General features: G+C 40.9%; 1 protein-coding gene and 1 long non-coding RNA gene across 2 annotated transcripts; both read left to right on the plus strand.

The window, feature by feature from the left end:
* Positions 1-414: 414 nt before the first annotated feature.
* On the plus strand, positions 415-3,393 carry LOC147253642 (uncharacterized). The gene is made up of 3 exons (XR_015118419.1): positions 415-533; positions 2,368-2,582; positions 2,933-3,393. It is a non-coding gene; the product is annotated as an uncharacterized LOC147253642 (long non-coding RNA).
* A 2,730-nt stretch (positions 3,394-6,123) lies between these two features.
* Positions 6,124-13,388, plus strand: nrsn1 (neurensin 1). Its single transcript, XM_086218908.1, has 6 exons — positions 6,124-6,263; positions 9,754-9,872; positions 10,023-10,115; positions 10,227-10,345; positions 11,179-11,366; positions 11,458-13,388. Exons 2-6 carry the CDS (start codon positions 9,774-9,776, stop codon positions 11,559-11,561), a joined length of 603 nt encoding a protein of 200 aa, XP_086075034.1. The 5' UTR covers positions 6,124-6,263; positions 9,754-9,773; the 3' UTR covers positions 11,562-13,388.
* Positions 13,389-14,842: the final 1,454 nt, after the last annotated feature.

A 14,842-nucleotide genomic window follows, 5' to 3' on the forward strand; every position in this document is an offset into this window, starting at 1 on the left:
GCAATCTTTTTTCATTGTCAAACATGGTTTCCATATTTGGTTTTCTTGAAGGACAAGGTCAGAGGGAGACGGTCTCATGGTCTTTTTTTTTGTTGACTTGTAGCAAATCTATAATATAATAGAGGCGACTGTTTTCTGTCATGCATGAGCCACAGATGATACTCTCTTTTATGTAATTTATTCTGTTGATAATGCGGCATGCAAGGAATGGAGTCATGGGTAAAGAAGCATGAGGTGAAGCAAATCACAGTGACTCAAAAGGAACATGCCCATCCCTGTGGTACACAAAATAGAGCCAAAAAACCATAGGAACTAACGATTACAAGGGTTGCTCGATAGTCTCCTTTTATGAAATGTTGATTAAAAATGTATCTGTGCTTTCTATAACTCGTGATTTCAACAGCTGTTTTTCAGGTCACGTATTCCATGTGGGGGCAGATGACACTGTTCAACGCTGAGAAGCCATTCTGTCTCTGTCAAGGACTGTTTTTGGACAAATTTACATTTAACATCAGCATGACACATAATCAGAGGTATCTTTTTGAGATAATGTGTTCTTCTTTGACCACATTAGCTACATGCCTGCTGCAACATTATTCATGACATAATAATGAGTACGATCTAGTACAGTAGAGGAGCAACCGAATGTGCAATTAGCATCCGAAAAACAAGCTAGCCCAAAAACACATAGCAAAAATACACACATGTGCACATGCAAGCATACCATTAGTGTACATCTTCAACTGTTTCTTCGCTCAGTGACTAATAATCACTCTCGATCCCACCAACCTATCTCCTATTTTTTTCCTCTCTAATGAGCTGTGGTCTGTTATCAGTCATTACTGGAAGCCTGATTATTCCACTGGCATTCTGCACACGCTCACAGAGAACTTCCTGAAGGTGACCTTTACTTGTCGCCATAGAAACTGCCTCTCTCCACTCAGAGATGCTCATCAAGTACCAAAGCGAGAGAGCATGAGCGAGAGAGCGGGAGAAAGAGAGCGAGATGGAAAGCGAGACAGAGAGACAGAGAAAGAGAGAGAGAGAGGAGGTAGCTAACATAGTGTTTTCTTGTAAACAAAAGTGTATTAGCATGCTATCATAGGGCAAATGCACACATTATTTTGAAGTGGTAAGATACATTATTTAACCATTAAAAGATTAAACCACAAGTACACATACAAGGTTTTAGGTTCCATTTCTGATCATCTATTGCATCTAATTAATCATACGATTCTTCAGATCCTTTGATTAATCTGGCAAGAACACACATCTAACATGCCATCATAGCCCTCACTTTAGAGTATATAAGATTTGTCTTCTGGTATTTATAATGAGAACCATAATTTATCCAAGTTAGACCTGTAGAATTAGAAACGCAATTTCAGAATGTGCTTGTGATTCCTGAGAGAATAATGTTTTCCATTGCACTTGTGTGTGTGTTTGCACACAAAACTGCACATGTCTGCAACTGTTTGTTTTGTGACTGTAATAAAAGGTCTGAAAATACACTGTGAAACCACTAAAGAGACAATAAGAGTATTTACAGATGTAAAATGCTCCTGCAGGTTAAAGAAGCTAAAGGGAAGATTTGCTTTGAAATCGTGTCATCTTATTACAAATAGAGCGTTTGTGTATTCGTTTGTTGCTGTTTAGGGTTATTGTGTTTTTATTCCTTCACTTATGCAGGACTAAATGCAAGCACAAAAAAACAATGCAGCCTCTCCTGGGAGACATAACAGCCCTCTCTTCACCTTATAAAGATCCCCAAGAATATCGTCATGGTGACAGGTGCTCCGACTCTACCTCTGCCCTGATCAGCTAATGTGTTGCGTTTATGTTCAACAAATCCCTGCCAACCACTCTCACCGCTAGAAATGTATAAATATAACACTGGCCTCATGATGTCACCTGGTGGTTTACGGCTCGCTTTGGAACATCTTCATCCTGGTTGACATGTTGCTGTCACCTCAGTCCTTAAACGCTGACTTATGCTCAAGTACAGATGTGGTCAGTGTTCATTTTGGCTTGATTTGTGCAAGTTTTCCTAAAAGCTAACATCTGAAATCGTGAGTGCAAACAACCACAAGCAAAGGTCCACATGAGAGCTCTGAAGTGCCCTCTAGTGGACGTGTTGTGTAACGTCCACATCAAAGAAAAGGACGCTTGGAAGCTGTGACAGTTTCATCGTTTGTGATGAATGTACTTATTCTCATAAAGGGAGCATAAATGAATGGCACACCCTGGGTAATCACATATTTTACTCCAAAAAGGGGACATTTATCACAAACCAGCATTTTTTCCTCATGAGACATTTTTTTAACAGACACAATAAATTAACTTTGAATTTATTTTGTTTGTGTGAAGTCTACCAGAGCTTCAATGTGGCAGCAGTGGTCCTGTAAATGTCGCAGCACGCCATCTGATTCATGAACTTTGACTACCAAGCCCTGCTACTCTTCCAAACTGTGCAGTGAAGTGGCTCAGTGGGCTGGATAAGATATTGCTCCCGGGTACGGAGCGAAGGAGTGACGCCAACAAGAGGGAGAGATGCTGAATTGCAAAAAGAGATGATGAGGCAGGTGAGCGGGGAGTGAAAAACAAAACTTTAGACGAGCGGGGAGAGTGGGAAGATGTGGGAAATGAAATGTGGGAGAGGGATGGAGGGTTAGAAGACAGCAAGGAAAAGAATGAGGGGGAGAATAGGGAATGAGATGTGAAAAGTTGTTGAGAAAGCAGGTGAAGCGGAGGTTCTAAGAGAGTGAGAGAAGAGCGAAGAACGCTTATGAAGCAGAGCAGAGGTGCCTTCAACTAGCTTTCCTTTTCTTTTATATTTCACTCTTTCAGTTTAGAATCTTTCCAGGGATTAATGAGTTAGACCTGCAGGTGGAGGAATCTGAGCAGTGAGGCTCATCTTCTTTCTCCACCACAGGGGACCATCACGATTCTCCTCACCTCCCACGTGGACAGACCTCAAAGCATCTGACTTCATCTGCTTTACTTTTTTAGACCTGTGAATGCATCTCAGGTCACACAGTTGTTAATCTGACTAAGGTGATGTTCATTCTCCCTCCTTAATTTAATCCCATCTCCAAATCCCAAACTCTGTAGCAGGTGATGCTAAAGGTAGATTATATTCATCATGTTCATTTTGATTTCCATAGACCTCACTTGCAAGATATCAATGCAAAACAGATGGAAGTACAGTTAACAAAGTTTGAGTGCGAACTTTGAATCGCTGGAAAATATCTTTTAACTGAGCAGTTGATCTCATTCAGATTATTTGGAATTGAATGACTATGATGCGGTTTGCGTTATGAGGTCACACCTTCCCCAGAGGAGCCCTGAGGTAGTGACGAGCGCGTCATCCAACAGAGGACGTCACTGATGGTGCTAAAAATAGACTGTTGTGGAATGTGACTGGAATCCTGGAAAGAAAATAAACTTGTGTGTAAGGGTGTGTGTGTGTGTGTGTGTGTGTGTGTGTGTGTGTGTGTGTTGATATTGTTGGCTCCGCTGCCTTCCATCTACACCTTGACTTATATCTTTTTTCCAATAAATCCCACTGAACCGTATTTCCTGTAACATGCCATTATATTTTGAACTACAGACCACATGACTTTATATTTTGTTTTTTTAAACACTCTCTGCCTACTGCATCTGCTACTGTACAATTTTAATAAAACCAGAACAACATCCACTCTTAGTAACTCTCAAAAAATAAAATTAAAAGGATGATACAGACAAAAGTTTGAATTTGGATTTTAAAGTGAACATCTATCATAAAATAGATCAACAATCCTGTTTAAACACCTTTCATGCTACTACTATGGAAACATTTCTGTTGCTATGCACGGTTTTCTTCTTCCACTTTTTTAAACTTTAATTTGACAATTATTTTAATGTACAGTTTTTTCAAGTTCAATGTTTGATTGGGGATTTTTTTGTATGTTTGTAGTTTTACCTTTTGTTTGTTTTTGAATGTGGTTCTCAGATAAACACATGTAAGGCAAGGCAAGGCAAGGCAAGGCAATTTTATTTGTAGAGCCCGTTTTCACAAACAGTTTGTCTCAAAGGCTTCACATGGCATCATAACAACATCCTCTGCCCTCAGACCCTCACATCGACTGAGGAAAAACTCCATAGAAAACCCTTTTAACAGGGAAAAATCTGAGAAACCTCAGGGTGAGCAACAGAGGAGGGATCCCTCACCCAGGACGGACAGACGTGCAGTAGATGTTGTTACAGACAAGAAAACAGTTTACAATGCAGAATGTGAGAAACACGGAAATGTTAATAACAGCTGAAGAAGGAAGCTTCTGGAAGGGGAGGCAGGGAGAGCAAGCCAGCTTGATGGGGGACTGGATGGCAGACTGGTTCATGGAAGGGGAGCGCAGGCCGGTGTAACAGTGGGGAATAAGGGGGGGGGGGGGGGCGATGCAGGCGGCGGTTGGGGCGCTGGTGGATCTGTGGAAACACAGAGAGACTGCGAGACACCAAGGCCAAACTACAAAGTGCAACAAGTAGTGGTAGTGACAGTTCCAAAAATGTGCAGGGAGGAGAGGAGGAGAGAGGAGAGGAGAGGAGAGGAGAGGAGAGGAGGGAAGGGCTCCATGTAACCTGATGTGTCTCCCAGCAGTCTAAGCCTGTAGCAGCATAGCTATCAATGGTTCAGAGCTACCTGAACCAGTCCTAACTGAAGGCTCTGTCATAGAGGAAGGTCTTAAGCCTGGACTTAAACGTAGTTAAAGTGTCTGCCTCTCTGACCCATGGAGAGAGCTGGTTCCACAGTAGAGGAGCCCGGTAACTAAAGGCTCTACCTCCCAGTCTGTTTTTATTGATACTGGGAATCACTGAAAGACCTGCATTCTGGGAGCGGAGTGCTCTGGTCGGACAGTAGGGACTAATGAGCTCTTTCAAATAGGATGGAGCTTTATCATTGAGAGCCTTATAAGTCAGCAGAAGGACTTTGAAGTCGATTCTAGATCCTACAGGAAGCCAGTGGAGAGAAGCTAAAGTGGGAGAGATGTGTTCTCTCTTCTTAACTCCCGTCAAAACCCTCGCTGCAGCGTTCTGGACCAGCTGGAGACTCTTTAGAGAGTATTTAGGACATCCTGACAGGAGAGAGTTGCAGTAGTCCAGCCGAGAAGTGATAAATGCATGCACCAGTTTTTCAGCATCACTCTGGGAAAGGATATTCCTAATCTTAGCGATACTTCGCAGATGGAAGAAGGCGGTCCTAGTCACATGCTTTATGTGGGAGCTGAAGGAAAGGTCCTGGTCAAAAATGACCCCAAGGTTCCTTGCAGTTGTACTCGGAGTTAGGGTGATGCCATCCAGAGCAGAGATCCGATTAGAAAGCGTGTCCCTGTGGTGTTTAGGTCCAAACACGACCTCAGTTTTATCTGAATTTAGCATTAAGAAGTTAGAGGACATCCAGGATTTAATGTCTTTTAGGCAGTCTTGCAGATGAGTAAGCTGGCTTGTGTCGTCTGTTCATTCTGGTATTATTATTGTTAATACTTTAAGTACTTGTATGTGTGAAATATACTAAACAAGACTTCACTTATAAGTATGAATGTCCTTCAGTTCAATAGCTCTGCCATAAATCATGCTTTTAGAATAGTTTCTATCTATCTATCTATCTATCTATCTATCTATCTATCTATCTATCTATCTATCTATCTATCTATCTATCTATCTATCTGTCTGTCTATCTATCTATCTATCTATCTATCTATCTATCTATCTATCTATCTATCTATCTATCTATCTGTCTGTCTATCTATCTATCTATGTGTCTATCCATCTATCTATCTATGTGTCTATCTATCTATCTATCTATCTATCTATCTGTCTATCCATCTATCTGTCTATCTATCTATCTATCTATCTATCTGTCTATCCATCTATCTGTCTATCTATCTATCTATCTATCATCTATCTATCTGTCTATCTATGTATCTATCATCTATCTATCTGTCTATCTATCTGTTTGTCTATCTATGCAGAATATTTTGAATGAATGAATGACAACTGCTGGTAGATTTCATTGATTCTCCAATGAATCATATATTGTCATGGATGTGACGCCTGCGCAGTAGACAAAATGGAAATCTGAATCATCAACGGAAGAGAGCGAGAGAGAGAGAGAGAGAGAGAGAGAGAGAGAGAGAGAGAGAGAGAGAGAGGTGACGGTAGAGTGATGGGACCCGGCTAGGAGAACAGCAGCGAGTGATCACTCTCCGACCTGGTAATGTCAGGTAAATTGCGATTTCCCTATTTTGTGTTATTAATTCGGACGCGAGAGCAACTGCTTTGGTTACTTTTTGAAGCGCAGACCGAGAGTCGGGGTGTTCTTGCAACCATGTCATCTCCGCACACGGTGTCACCTTGCACACATTGTGGGATTAGTGAGGAGAAAACGAGAAAATGTTGGAATTCAACTTTGTGTTGATACTAAAATAGATCGATGTCAATATGAATTCAAAACCCGCTTCGGGCGTCGCTGTCATAAACAAACGTGATTAAACTTCAGCCCGTAGCTTACCTGCTGAGTTCATCTCCACGCGCTGCATGTATCAGGATGTAAATGACGTCAGACGCCTAATGCAATTGTTCGAGGTTTAATTGAAAAAAGGTATTGTGTCTATTTCTGTCTCATGGGGGGGGGGGGGGGGGGGGGGGCTGGGAGGACGCATGGATGAGGTCTGTTTTCAGACTTGCGTCACACATATTACGTGCGTGTGTTTTCCTGCTGTTCCGAGGGGTTGGGTGAGCGTAATGGCGCTCAGCACCAGGGACAGCTCCCGGTGAAACGCCTGCTCCTGAACCGACTCTGAGATTCCGCGATTTTTGTTAAACAAAACTGAGGCTCATTGATGATTTTTTTAAAATTATCATTATCATTATCATTATCATTATTATTGTTACAGCTTCCGTGACATTTATCAGGAGTAGAACAAGACACACCTGGCTAAAAAAAAAATGGAGCTTGACAGTGCCTGAGCACTCTCTCTCTCTCTCTCTCTCTCTCTCTCACACACACACACACACACACACGCAGCAACAACACTTTATATCATTGTCAAGCATCATTTTAAGCACATTCGACCTCAGTACATTTTAGCATCAGTGAAACACAGCTTCAGGTGTTTGTTGTGTGCTTGGATGTTATTTTGGCTTTAAAAAAAAAATCCAAAACACACTGATGTAGTTTAACATATGAACACGAGGCTGACTGGTAGATTAAAAAAAAAAACTGTATATTTCCATGGAGAGTTAGAGCTTGAATAGTGTTTAAACGTTGATAACGTTGCATGTTTACCAAGTAAATTTTCCTGGAGAGATGGGTAATGAATGTGGATGTGAGTTTGGAGAGACTGTACTGAATGTGGGAAGAAGCACATGTTGATGACAGTCGCCAGCAGGTGTTAAGCAATAATATGATTAACAGGAGGTGGTGGGGAACAGTGCGCCTCATCTCCACGCAGTTCATCACTTTCATATTATCTGATTGTTACCTTGATCGTACATTGTGTCAATACATGTTTGCTGATTAGTACGATAACTGAATATTTCTCCCCGTGTTTTTGAGCTGAGGGAGCAGCACCATTCTGGGTGGTTGCTTGGGGAGTTTGTCTCTAAGCAGCATTGTATGTAAAACACCAGGCTTTACATGAAACATGGTGGAAGGGTCATGGGGTCGTGGGTCAAGGAAGAGCTCATTACATTTGGGGTGGGGGTGGGGGGCAGATCTCCTTTTAGGGGCAGATCCAGGTATATATTTGCACTTTCTGTAACCTATTTTGACATTTTCTTTGAATGTCACAAGATTTATGACGGATTTATAGTGATTCTTTCTTAAAATCAGTCCTTTTTTCAGTGGATTCTGATAAAAGTTTAAATCCAGCTGAAAAAAATCTATAATTTTTTATGGGAATGATTCTGGTGTTATGTGTTTTTCTTTCTTAAAATTTTTTTTTTAAGGTCACAAATGATGCAACTGAAAATCTCTAAGGCTGATCAGACGATAGAGATGCACGACTCAGTAGAATATATTGACAACAAGGTCGCTGTGCTCCACCAGCTAATATGTTGACAAAGAGTTTATAACCCATTAGAACCCATGAAGCAGAAACCTGTTCAAATTTCATGAAATGTCCGCTATTATTGGCAGCTGTCAGTCACAGGTAATGTCACAGGCACCACTGATTTCCCTTCTATGGATTAGCTGATGTCACAGTCCAAAATGGCAGGCCTGCCTGTGACTTTGCACCAGAAAATGTCATTAATTTTAGCATTCACATATCTTTTATGATACAGACCTCTACTTTAACACGCCTTGAGCCATAAAAGTTTTTTTTTTTCCTCGGCTCTGAAGTTCTAAATAACGCAAAACAATGTACTCATTTCTCTACATATGCTTTTTCTTGCGATGACCTACAAGATTTATTGAGCCTGTGTTCATTCATTCATTAGTATATTTTTTTTTACTACCCAGATAAAACAGAAATCACATTAAGCCAGTGGTTGTTTCCAGTCCAGCGGAGGTTACTGCAGCGACTTCTACACCATTGCGTATCCTCAGAGAGCGTATAATATAATGATGAGGGAGACCAGAACAATGCTGCTCGAGAATATAAACTCGCTGTAAATGATTGTGTTGCAGAGATATCCATCTTCTCTCTTTCTCTGGGCATTTATAAGAAAATAACTAACACTGGAATCAATATTTTATTCCCTCTCAGTCGAACTCAGTCATGGTTCAGCAGAAATAGTTGTCCAGATACAGTGTCTACTGGCAAAAACTTGACATATGAGTTTGTTTACAGGTACTGAGTAGTGAAATACCTCTAGAGCTCCTGACCTCACTGAAGGAATTGCAGTGCAGGTGTGTGTAATACTATATTTAACTATACTTTCTCTTTTGTTGGTCTTTTTTTTTTCAATCAGTGCAACATAGCAAAGCCACGGTTGTGTTGATGTACAGCATATTTATATTCATATTTGGGTCTGATCTGTTGAACACAGCAAAAAAAAAGCACAAAGCATAAAAGCCGTTTTTAATGTTGAGCTTTCTTCATACTAATTAAATCCAGTAATTAGGTTCAGTAAATTCCCACTGCACAAAATTTACTTCGGAACAACTAATGCATTAAAATTAGATTGTATATAAAATATCCTGTGCACTGTCAAGCGAATCCCTGGATATTGGATGGATAACAGTGTTCGTTTCATTTTATTTGCAGGTCAAATAAGTCCTTCATTTCTATCTTGCGCAACATAAAGATATATAACTCATTTTATGTGTCACACGGCAGAATGAGGGTTATGTTATGAAAAACAATTTAAAGAGAAGAGCTCTCTTGTTATGTGCATGTCAGCGATTTCCTTTTACAGAGCGCAAACAAATATTGAATATAGTGTCTCATGTTACATTTCCTGGCTTATTTCATAACACCAGAGAAGGAGAATGCATCATTAATTTCAGAGACGCATTCATGCATTCTGTATATTACATAACTTCTTGGCAGTGTGTGTGTGTGGTGTGTGTGCATAAATGTACTTATGTGTGTGTGTACACATTTATGCAAGGGTTAAAGCCAGAGAGAGTTTGTCTGCAAACTGTGTGGGTGTTTTATTAAAGTGTGCAGTCATGCATTCATTTGCGTGTGTGTGCGTGTGTGTGTGTGTGTGTGTGTGTGTGTTTGTGTGTGTGTGTGTGCGCGCGCGCGCGCGCGCACCCTCAAGCAGGTAGACAGATGTGAAGGATGACTTCTTGCTCAGAGATTTGCGGGTCAGAGTATAGTGAGCAAGCCCAAGCCAGCGGGAACTGCCAGCAGTATGGAGTCCGCTCCTACCTTCACCAGGTAGAAGACACACACACACGCGCACACACACACACACACACGCACACACACACACACACACACACGCATGCATGTATGTATACACAAAAGACTGAGCAATGACTGTTGCCTTTCACCCCCCATGACAATGGCATGACAACTGTTTTCCAGTTCTATGAGGAGTGCACAGCTTCTATCTGGGAACGTGATGAAGATTTTCAGATTCAGAGATCGCCGAGCAGGTGGAGCTCTTTACTCTGGAAGGTGAGTTTAACTCTCCGCTTGCTCTGACGCCATTTTACCTGTTATCAATTTGATATCACATTGCAAGTGAAATTGGAGAATAAAAAAAAAGGTTGTCTTTTACTGTTCAAGGTCTGTCTCGCGTTCGGCACCCTGATCTTGTTTGCCGGCCTTATTGTGGTGTTGGTGGGTTACGCCACTCCAGCTCGGATTGAAGCATTTGGTGAAGACGATCTGCTGTTTGTTGACAGGTACAGAGTAGAAGCACCAGGTTATGTGAATGTGGGGAAATTCAGGTCAACTCAAATGTTTTTCACAGATATACTACTGGTGTTATTACACAATACACATTGACTGCATTGCTTCCAAGTCGGGATAAAAAAGGCTAAATGGAGAGGTTCATGGATGATGTAGTTTTTAGGCCAAATTAGCATCATCAGAGGTTCCTTCAACCAGGCTACTTTGACTTTGAATTACTGCTGAAAATAAGATCCGTAGTGAACATTTTCTTGCATGTACGTATTTAGTTTCACAAGATAATCTTAACTAATGAGCACAACATTTAGGTTTTCTCAAGAATAAATGCTATTTAGTAAAAAGCTAACGGTACAAATGCCAATGCTATAAATGCTAACGCTATACATGATCTACAAAGGACACATGACTTCAATGTCACCACAACTAGCTTCTTCAAAACATCTCTCATCCTGTTCAGCCATTAGTGAACAACCAGCATTTTCAAAACTCAAAAAATGTCAATATTAATTATATTTTGAGCTTCATAACAAAATTTTAGCCTTAAACTGGCATAAACAACAGGCCTTATTTTGTGTCTTTTACAAAAACGTATTCAATAACGCTGTTGATTTTGAGCCAAGGCAACTGGACATTCACCAATGCTATGTTTATTTTAGGACTCATTCATGTGCTACCCTATACAAAAATTTCAATGCAACATTCAGTAAAATACATCCAACTATCTTTTTTGAAATTCAAAGTAGCAACATTTTAGCTCCAGACTTTTAAGTTTCTTCCGGTTCACAGAATTTTAATGCAATAAAGTTGTTTGCCTCTTCTTCAACAGCCAGGCTGTCAGTTTCAACCGTGCCCTGGATGTCTGTAAACTGACTGGGGCAGTGTTGTTCTGTGTGGGAGGAACCTCCATGGCTGTTGGGCTCCTGCTGTCTGCCTTTGCCAAAAGCTACTCCAAAGAGGAATTGTATCTGCAACAGAAGTTCAAAGAAAGGTTGGCTGATTTGCATTCAACAGTTGGTAAGCTTTCAATTTGTTCTGTCGGACACATTTATGAAATAAATGTTGCTTCTGTATGAATATCCAACACAGCGCTACTGTTTTGCCCCAGGTACCCCCATAATGAGAGCGCCAACCCCCGGAGAGGGAAAAGTGCCAGTCACACTTTCCAAAGTCCAGAACATCCAGCCGGTGACAGCAAAATCAGAAACCTGACAACAGTCTGGTTGAAGAGGGATAAAGTGAAGAAGTGTGGATGTTGATTGACGGGTGAGAAGGTTGTGAGCGAGTGCAAAACGTGTATAACAACGTGCACATTTTCTTTTTTAAAAGGTCAGCTTACATGATGGTTCTTCATATCACTGTGCTCACTCCGCTTGACAGGAAAGATTGATTTTAAGGATTTTAAAGCCACTGAACAACAACTATGGTTTCATGGAACATTTTTTCCCTCGCAGGAAGAAAGGAGAATCGCGTAACAGCTGGAATGTGTCAAGCAGCAACGATTAAAGCTCTGAACACAACCAAACTTCAACCCAGTGCCGAAAGATAACGCTAGTTCTAATAAGCACCGCAACAGTTAAGGAAGACAGCGCATCATCAGAGTAGATAAGATTAAACAGTTTACCCCGAGGTGGGGTCACGCTGACATTTGCTCCTGTCTTCTTACATCACTCTGACCTTGTCTCCTTCGGACAGAATCAATATAGGTGAGTCCAGACGGATGAAAGTCTACTAAAGGAGACAAATCATGGAGAGCACATCAATTAAAAAATAAAGAGATGGACATGAAAAAGAAAACACATCTATTGATCAAAAATGATTTGGTTTTTTTTGTTTTGTTTTCACCCATTTTCTTCTCCCTTCGACAGAGCATCTTAATTGTTTGCAACATTCTAAATCAAAATGCAGCAGCTACCAGACATGAATAGGTCATGCGGGTGCTGCGCGGTGAAAGTCTGGCTGGCAACTTAACAACACAACAGACATGTTACATAACCGGGCTGAGGAGAACACATTCAGCTGCCAACATGTCGATAACACGGTGTTTGTTAGCGTCCTGTCAGCATCCAGAGATGCTTTTAGAACAATTACTGCCATCCTGTCTCCTGACATGGGAAAAGCTTCCCGTATACAACGGAGCTCGTTCTTTAGTTCCTTTACCGGCTACATATTAGTTTGTATATGTGCACCTGAGGCTTTGCATTTCCGCTTCCCTGTAAAATAATACAAGCACAATAAACAGTTCTTTTCTGGCTTTTTTTCTTTTTTTTTTTGGTTATTGTTGTTGTTGTAGATATAAATTTGTTTCAATACAGAGAGTTAGAACATAAAGAACACAACATTTTTCTACGACACTTGGAGGGACCGATGTGGTCTTAAAGACTCATTTTGTGTTTCAACGCTGCAGATCGGTTCTGAACAGCGTCTCTAAAAGTCCATCTGAACCGCAAATATTCATGTAAGTTGACCTTTTATTCCCAAAGCTGCCCTCTTTCTGTTTTTTTTTCACCTTTAAAACTACACGTTCAGTGTTGTCGTTTTAACACATTTGTTGCAATATAAAACGCGCTTAGCTTTAAATATGAAGAACAAAACACAACTAATAATCACCCACCGATCATTTTAACTGTAACTCGACTACTTTTATGCTGCAAACCCCTCACGTGTGGTCAGAACGTTATTAGGTGGTCCATAAATGTACTGACTTGTAGCTTCATGCTGTGAATTGTGAGGTTTTGTTTTTGTTTGTTTTCTTTTTTCTTTTCTTTTTTTTAATCTTTCCGTTAATCTCCAATCTCCAGATTTATTCTGAGTTTGACCATCAGGGAAAAAAAACAAAAAAAAAAAATGTTGCCCCAGGTTTGATTTAGTGATTTTCTTCAATGTCTCCTGATGTAACAGTGGATTCTTCAAGTAAATAGAGAAAAAAAAAATTGTAAAAAGAACAATGGATTCGTGGATAAAGATCAAATATATCAATGTCTATATAAGTACATCTATTTTTCAGAAGAAGACAATAAAACTGAACTGTCCACAGGATGAACTGTGTAAAATGTGTGTCTACCACTGCGCCAGGTTTCTTTTATTTCCCTTTTATTTTTTTTTAAGATGAATTCCCTCGTAATTGGGATTACATTCTCATTAATAAAACTTAAAGCCATCATTACATTGGGCTCTTAGAGTGATCAATCAGGAGAGCCATTCAGGAAGGGGAAGCGCAGCAGAAGTGTGTGTGTGTGTGTGTGTGTGAGTGTGTGTGTATACGTGCTATTCAGGGACTTATTAACACACCCACACACACACTGAATGGGTCCACTGGAGGAGATAAGATAGAATTGATGGCGAAGTCCAGAAATAGCACCGTGAGGATCATCACCTCAGCCAGTCAGATCGCATGACTCACTCTCACTCACACACACACACACACACACACACACACACACACACACACACACACACACACACACACACACACACACACACGCACAGTCGCCCCCGCCTCTCTGACTCGAATGTCTCCGGCATCCTCTTCCTCCTTCACCCATGTTCTCTCTCTCTCTCTCTTGGGAGGATGACTCATAAAGGCATTGACTGCAGCTTGAAGAGCAGCAGGGACAGGAAGGTGGCAAGGCTTCATACAAGGCCACCATACACACTGATTTCAGGAGCAGTTCACACTCACAAGGGAGGCAGTTTATAGTGTCTTTCTGAGTGTTTCACCGGAAGTGAAGAAAATAGTAAAAGTGTTGTTACAGGAGACTCCAGCAAAGTTCAGACGCTCATTTTCTAACCTTTGAATTTCGGTTCTTTGAAATATCAAATCAAATGCTTTAATTAATATTATATTGTTTGGTAAAGTAGGAGTTTCCCATTTGGGTGGGGTTTCACTATGAATTTGCTTGAATAAAATCTCCCCGGCACATGCATGTTGGGGTGTAGGTGTTGAGGCTCATCTAACCGGCTATGAGAGCCTCTCCCTACCTTCCAATCCTTTTAGCCAACAAATAAAGCACGAGTGGAACTGAAGCTCTACCCAAGCACTGTTCTTCATTAAAATTCTGAAGCACTTACTCTTTACTTTATTTGGTTATCCCACTTGGGGCTACTTTAAAAGCCTAATTTGTTATTTTAGCCGAAATAAGTTAGCACCGTCGAGAGACTAAAGTGAGTCACTGCAGAGAGGAGCTACGGCTCCACTCAAATCTGTCTTCCCGTCTTCGCATGGCAACAGTGCCTAAATGGTCGTGTTTCTTTGGAACTTCGGATTTGTTGCAAAAAAAAAAAAAGTGAATGCCAATTGTGCACATTTGGTTTGGAACAAATAAATTAGGCTGCACAACTTTGCCAGAAGACGGCAGTACAGGCAACACAAACAGCTGCAGCAAACGAGCGGTTGATGAAGAAGAGGTCATCTCGGACGTCTGCAGTGACGACTGTAGAGAAGTTTTGAGAAATCATTTTCAGTCAGGCAAGTTGCAATTGCTCTTTCATGC

This window comes from Aulostomus chinensis, chromosome 11, assembly GCF_037954235.1.
Source record: "Aulostomus chinensis isolate RoL2024-O1b breed Wild chromosome 11, RoL_Achi_v1.0, whole genome shotgun sequence".
Taxonomy (NCBI): domain Eukaryota; kingdom Metazoa; phylum Chordata; class Actinopteri; order Syngnathiformes; family Aulostomidae; genus Aulostomus; species Aulostomus chinensis.

Coding starts and splice junctions, on each gene's coding strand:
- nrsn1 (XM_086218908.1), top strand. CDS start 9,774: ATGACTTCTTGCTCAGAGATTTGCGGGTCAGAGTATAGTGAGCAAGCC. Junction 10,116..10,226: donor GGAGCTCTTTACTCTGGAAG/GTGAGTTTAACT, acceptor TTACTGTTCAAG/GTCTGTCTCGCGTTCGGCAC. Junction 11,367..11,457: donor TGATTTGCATTCAACAGTTG/GTAAGCTTTCAA, acceptor GTTTTGCCCCAG/GTACCCCCATAATGAGAGCG.